At 39.4% G+C, this 7,220-nt stretch overlaps 1 protein-coding gene across 1 annotated transcript; it reads left to right on the forward strand.

Annotated features, from left to right (window-relative positions):
* Positions 1-2,508: 2,508 nt before the first annotated feature.
* On the forward strand, positions 2,509-3,646 carry LOC129242933 (uncharacterized). Its single transcript, XM_054879873.1, has 4 exons — positions 2,509-2,655; positions 2,731-2,850; positions 2,935-3,173; positions 3,353-3,646. Exons 1-4 carry the CDS (start codon positions 2,536-2,538, stop codon positions 3,498-3,500), a joined length of 627 nt encoding a protein of 208 aa, XP_054735848.1. The 5' UTR covers positions 2,509-2,535; the 3' UTR covers positions 3,501-3,646.
* Positions 3,647-7,220: the final 3,574 nt, after the last annotated feature.

The raw sequence follows: 7,220 nt of genomic DNA on the forward strand, positions 1-7,220 counted from the left end.
TAGTTACAACTGATACTCACACAGAGTTATCGTCGGATCATTCTCCTATGAGTTTCGTAGTTATCAACCGCAGTTTACCGATCCCCCATACAAACTTACTTCGTCCAACACCAATTGGTTAAAATTTAAAAAATACATAAGCGCACATATTACAACTAACCCTCAAATAAACACAGTTGAAGATATTGAACACTCGGTGAAAATGTTCAACTCAATTCTCATATCTGCTGCGGTCACTCCACATTGAGCACAAGTTTCTCTCGACAGAAAACTCATAATATATATGTAATAATAAATAATGGAATCGAAAGACTCGTTATGGAAAAACGCAGGTTCAGAAGATAATGGCAAGAGTATAGATCCCCTGCATCTAAGGTGCGCTTCAAAAACGCCAAAAAAGCTTTAAGAAAAGCACATAAACTCGAAAAAGAGTATAATAACAGACGTTTAATACAAAACCTATCGTCAACGGGAGCTACTCTGTCCTTTTGTAAGGCATAAAAATTGAGGCCACCAACTGAATCTGAGGTACCAATTCAAGGCGCCTGAGAGATGCAGAAATAGCCAATGTGTTTGCTAAGCATTTGAGGATGGGGTTTTCAACCCAACCCACCAACTAAGGGGTTTGAATTGCCTGCAACTCAAACCAATTTGACGAAATTTGGTAGTGAGTCCCCATCACCACTTGAATATAGTAACAATGCAATAAAAATTTCTTCGCATGAGCTAAAGTCAATAATTGAGAACGAGATGAATCCTAAAAAAATACCTCCTAAAAAGATAGTAGAGACTCCAAAATGCGCTGTTAGATTTCTCAGTGTGCTTTTTAACGCAATTCGTCAAGTTGGCCACTGGGGGGCCCTCTTTGTTACGAAATATAATTGACTAGCAAACCCGGCCCCCTTCGCTGGGCACACTATAATAGAATAGATATGGTTTAGAACAGAAAATATATGGTTTTCATATTATTTATTTCTTTATTCTTTATTCAAGCGCTTTGGCATAAACAATATTTTTTGTTTTTCTATTTGTTTTTGAGTAAATATAAAATATAAATTGAAAATCAGGAAAAAAGAAGATTGTTTTTAAATTTCAAATCAACGCATATGAATAAACAATCGTCTTTTTTCCTGATCATCCATGAATTTTTCGTTTCAATTTATATGTTTTATTAAGTATTGGAGCTTTTTTAACCATTATCCATTTATATTTTTCAAAAAAAAAACGAAAAAAATTGTTTTTTCCACGAACACATAATTTCATTCGGATTTCACATTAAATTCTCAAATTTCGTAAGAAATTATTCACTGTTCCAAAATCCACTCCAAAAAAATTCACAAACAATTTTTACATGTTGCACTTACGTTTTTTCCTTATGGCATCCAAATCAGAAAGAAATATTGACACATTGTAACTCACACTGTCAATTTGACAGTTCAATTCCGCCCCAAGCGTTAAAAAAGTAAGCGACATTATGGCTGGTTCAAAAGAACGCTGTACCCGTTGCCACTGCTCCGAATTACAACCAAACTTTACGAAACCCATTTTCAATACTTACTTAACAATGTGAATAAGTTTGGTTTAATTCGGTGCAAAGACACGGCGGGTCCACGTTTTGGCATATATTTCGAGACCCTAGTCATCAATAGGTATGAAAATTACCCCGTATTAAAGCACTTATCAACAGCTTTCATTTGATACCCATATTGTACATACACAACCAAAGGTTACCCGGGTCCACGTTTTGACCTATATCTCGAGACCCCAGTCACGGAGCGGCATGAAAAATACTCTGTACTAAGGCATTCACCAACAGCTTCAATTTGATATACATATTGTACAAACACATTCTAGGCTCCACGTTTTGGTCTCTATCTCGAGACCCTAGTCACGGAGCGGCATGAAAAATACTCTGAACTAAAGCATTCACCAACAGCTTCCATTTGATACCCATATTGTACATACACGTCCGAAGGTTACCCGGGTCCACGTTTTGACCTATATCTGGAGACCCTATCTACCAATAGGTATCCAAACTATACGGAAACCATCTTCAATACCTTCTTAACAATGTGTGTAAGTTTGGTTTAATTCGGTGCAGACACGGCCGGTTAGCGAACACACACAAAAAGTTGACTTTATTTTATATATAAGATTTTTTTCAGTTTGTGTCCAAAAAATCCAAATATCTTACGGAACCCTATTTTTTTCCAAAATAAAATGTAATCCATGTTACTCGTGGATAATGTAGTTTTCGAATGGTCAAAGAATTTTTAAAATCGGTCCAGTAGTTTTTGAGCCTATTCGTTACAAACAAACAAACAAACAAACAAACAAACAAACAAACAAACAAACAAACAAAGTTTTCCTCTTTATAATATTAGTATAGATAATAATAATTAGTTGGCATGTGTCACCCTGTATATGGAGATTGCACACAATATGCGCAAATTTCACTGATTGGCCCAATCCGAATTGCAGTTGCAAACTAACAGTCCACAACACAATACCACAAAAAACTGTTGTCTCAAAAACATGTTGTCTTCCGGCGGCAAAGAGCTTCGAAATTGTCTATTCGCTCTTTGCTTGGCGTCAATTTGTCTTAAACAGCTAGCACAGAGCCTTATTGCATTCCCCAGAGGCGGTTCACAGGGCGTAAGTGGCTGCTGATAAATGTACTTTCTGCGCATCAGATAACAATTAACACTTCGTATTTCACCAAAATTTCAGTACTTGGCCGCAGTGGCAATGCCACTCGATCTGCCCAATCGCAATGTCTATATGGCTTTTAATTTTGAAGCGAACTATGGACTTCCTGCTAACGATTCTTACTACTACTGGATCGATCGGGTAGAAAAATTATATTTAAATAGACTTTTAAGGCGAAAATCGGAAATAATATTTTTTTATATTATTTTGCAATCCGCACTCCAGTGGAACTTAGACCAAGAATTTGTCGGCATTGGTAATGATGTGATACCAGTAAATAGTCGGCGTCGCCGTTTCGCACAAATGTATACACGTAACGCCTTCTACCGCAGCATTGTTGGTTATCTGGAGCATTTCGAAATGAATGGGACTGGCTGTCTGTTAAGAACAATTTGCGATGTGTCGGCTTCCAATTTGGACGAACATAATGGACTGCTCGGCAGCATTTTCAAAATCCTATTCATGTGAGTGGCTGCATTTTACATTTAGTGCAATGGTAGTTGTGTAAGCGTATAAGCTTTATTGTGGCATGTGAGTGTGCCTTTGATAAGGACATCATCGCATGCGTACAGTGTCATTCCATTGTTTTGCCCGTTTGATTACTCATTTGGGGAGCATTTCATTTGTTTGTAATTTTTAACAGGCCAACGACATCCGCCTTCGAAAGTGAACACCAGCTACAGCATGTGGACGTTTACGCGGCAGAAGAGCACGGGCGCAGTGGTGTGTGTGAGCAGTATAGGCGCTGGTGTCCGCGTGGACTGCTTCAGCTGATATCCGAATGGCTTTAACTGCGCGTGCATAAGGGAAATGAACTAGGAAAATAATGTAAATGCCATTAGGAATTTAAATTATGTGTTGGAAAATATTTCTAACTTTTTTTTGCTGTAACAATAAACACCTTTTCCTTCGAGCTAATGCAGGAAATAAATATCACAATGACGACACCAACAGAAATACTCATATGTTTGCATAAATATATGTCGGTGTGTATTACAAGACGATGAGTTGTACTTAAACCACTTAAGAAATAAATAACAGCTTGCTTATCCATTAATAAGTAAATTTTAAAAACTTTTCCCAGTTAGACTCCGGAACTTTCAGTCGCCAACCTAACTAAAGCTGGATTGTTTGATAGAAGGCAAATACTGATGCGCTGAATTCAGTTCGGATGGCACTTTATATAATAATATTAATAATATATATATATATATATATATATATAATTGGCGCGTACACCCTTTTTGGGTGTTTGGCCGAGCTCCTCCTCCTATTTGTGGTGTGCGTCTTAATGTTGTTACACAAATGGACGGACCTACAGTTTCAAGCCGACTCCGAACGGCAGATATTTTTTGAGGAGATTTTTCATGGCAGAAATATAATCGGAGGTTTGTCATTGCCTGCCGAGGGGCGACCGCTATTAAAAAAAACTTTTCCTGCATTTTGGTATTTCACCGAGATTCGAACCAACGTTCTCTGTCTGAAATCCGGATGGTAGTCACGCACCAACCCATTCGGCTACGGCGGCCGCCGTTAATAACAATAGTAACAATAATAATAATTGGTGCTTACACAATTTGTTAGGTATTTGAGAGAGCTCCTCCTTCTAATTGTGGCATGCGTCTTAATGTTTTTCCATAAATGTAGGGACCTACACTTTTATCCAACCTCCAAACGACAGATGGATTTTTATGAGGAGCTTTTTTCAGGGCAAAAATACACTCGGAGGTTTGCCATTACCTGCCGAGGAGTGACCGTCATTAGCAAAAACTTTTCCTAGCAATTGGACCTGCGTACCCTTTGCACTTCCGAATGATAATCACGCCCAACCCATTCGGCTACGGTGGCTGAATGGCAACTTATTAATACCGAATGTGGTTTTTAACAGGTGGAAACCTCATCCAAAGATATATTCAAAATAAAGATGTTACATGCCTTTTTCATTTGCCCCCTATAAAAGTATCAGTACTTTAGTTAACTTAAATCTCGAACTTTATAAAAGATAATAAAATATTGCATCTGGGTAAACATTTTTCAGGAATATCAAAGTTGGCATGAGATGCATATTCGGATCTTTTTGAAGATTAGCAAAAATCCAGCACTACATATTTATCGACTGTAGGATACGTACGAGTATATTATACGTAGGGGTTCAATAAGTACCCGTGTTAGAAATGAAGACACCATTTTTTAAGCCCTCCAAAAAATAGAATTTGTCGAACTCTCCAAAATACGTCTCTGTCTCGGCTATGACTTCCTCGTTTGAACTAAATTTTTTTCTCGTGAGCCATTTCTTCATATTAGGGAACAAGAAAAAGTCTCAGGGAACCTGATCGGGTGAATACGGAGGGTGCGGCAGCAAATCATAACGCAATGCATGCAGTTTGGCGACGACAACTCCGGATGAATGTGCTGGTGCATTATCGTGGTGAAACAACTCTTTCTTTTTCGCCAAATGCGGCCGTGCCTCATTCAATTTTATGTGAAAGCGCTCCAATAACCCACTGTCGTATTGTCCAGTGATCGTTCTTAATTTTTCTAAAGAATCCATGAGAATGATGCCACTCGCATCTCAAAAATTCGTCGCCGTGTCTTTCCGGCCGACGGAACTGTCTTCGGCTTCTATGGAACAGATTTACCGAGAGAAATCCATTCTTTTGATTGTTGCTTAGTTTCTGGTGTGTAATGAGGAATCCAGGTTTCATCAACGGTGACAACTCGACGCAAAAATTCCTTCTGATCTCACCTAAATTCCTCCAAACACTGCCTCGAAGTTAACAGCCGCCTCCGCTTGTAGTTGCTTGTGAAGAATCGCGGCACACATCGGATCGACAATTTTTTCATCGCCAACTTATCATGTAAAATATTAATTGCCATGCCGATCAACACACCTATGGCCTCTGTTACTTCGCGCACTTTCATTCGTCGATCAGCGAGAATCATGCCGTAGGCGTTTTGAATGATTTCCTCGGTACCCGCGTCTGTCAGGCGTGGTGGGCCCTCGCTCCTCATCAAAAACGAATGTTCGCCCTCGTTTAAATTCGTTGAACCAATATCTAACTGTGGTCATAGATGGTGAAGCGTCCCCATAGACAGCATCCAACTTCGCTTTTACCTCCTCGCATTTTTTCCCATACAAAAACTAAAAGCGAATTACCGATCGATACTGCTCTTTTTCCAGCTTAGTGAAAATCTCGAAACACATCTTACTCGAATAGCTGCCAAATCCAAACTAACCTATAAATCAGTATAAAATTTCTTCTGCTGTCGTTTGATAGATGCCAGTGCACGATGCTAACACCAACTTCCCTCAGGAACGCGCTCTGTTATCACACACGGGAACTTATTGAACCATCCTCGTATTCTAGGCCGGCATCAATGATATTCAGATACAGCGTAATCAACATATTACGAATATCAGCAGCAAAAAATGGCTGAACATTTTTCTAATCAAAGTTTCACACAGTGGGACTGGAGCTCAAAGCAACTGAGGCAGCTCGAAGAAGAAGAATAAAGCTTGCCAGCGCTTATTATAATAATGGTTAACACTCTTTAGGAATCAAGAGGATGCGATTAACTTTTCCAGCTTACTAAAGGGGTCACTCAAGGAAAAGCGCCGGTTATTCAATAAAGACAAAATTTTCTGGGCATACATTTTCAAAATAAATAAGCCTTTAAAACTGCGACTAACTTTTTCAAGCATTAAAGGGCGTACATCTGCCGTAAGTGGTCCAACTTTAAACAAGACCGAAAGGGCGAAGTGACAATAATATAAATAAAAAAAGGAATTGACGCCAGAAGGCATAAATTCAAGCGCTTGAAAATCGAAATTGAAATTTGAATCGGTCGAGCCAAGGAGCACCTAGAGATTTGGTGGCTCCTAAAACACTCAGGCTAAAAAGCCTATTGTATTTAGACCTCTGGAAAGAGGTTAGATAGTCAAAAGGGAAGGGAGAAAAGTATCAGAGTAAGAGATGGGAAAGAATAGAGACATAGACAGATACAGACGTAGTTAGTCCTGTGAGAATTTTCCAGATATCCTCCTGTTTCAGAGTACGAATACTACTCATTCTCACGACATCGGAACCCAAAACTCATAGTATTGCTTTAGTAAAGGCAAGATAGCCACAGAGAAAGTGCTCAGTGCTATCCGCCTCCTCCAAGCAAGACAAGGCACACTGGGTCCTCAATGATTCCAATGGTGGTCATATGCTGACCCCATGGGTTGTGTCCCGAAATAATAGCAAAGTTCAACAGTTTTCTGTTCGGACTTGTCACCAGGCCTGCAGCGTTCAAGACCGGACCATCACTCTTTATGTAAATTACATAAATATATAATCGCTGATTCAATTCATGATTCCTGCGGAACTAAATCCGATTATTGGCTCTGGCCCTAGTGGAGGAACCGCTGGCCCACGGTTGGCCAATTTATCGGAGTGTCCTGGAACCCATATAAGTACAAGCCCGTTCCGTCGTGCGACAGAATTGAGCTTCTTCTTACATTCTTGAAC

Source organism: Anastrepha obliqua, chromosome 3 (genome assembly GCF_027943255.1).
Source record: "Anastrepha obliqua isolate idAnaObli1 chromosome 3, idAnaObli1_1.0, whole genome shotgun sequence".
NCBI lineage: Eukaryota > Metazoa > Arthropoda > Insecta > Diptera > Tephritidae > Anastrepha > Anastrepha obliqua.

Coding starts and splice junctions, on each gene's coding strand:
- LOC129242933 (XM_054879873.1), top strand. CDS start 2,536: ATGTTGTCTTCCGGCGGCAAAGAGCTTCGAAATTGTCTATTCGCTCTT. Junction 2,656..2,730: donor CCAGAGGCGGTTCACAGGGC/GTAAGTGGCTGC, acceptor CCAAAATTTCAG/TACTTGGCCGCAGTGGCAAT. Junction 3,174..3,352: donor ATTTTCAAAATCCTATTCAT/GTGAGTGGCTGC, acceptor AATTTTTAACAG/GCCAACGACATCCGCCTTCG.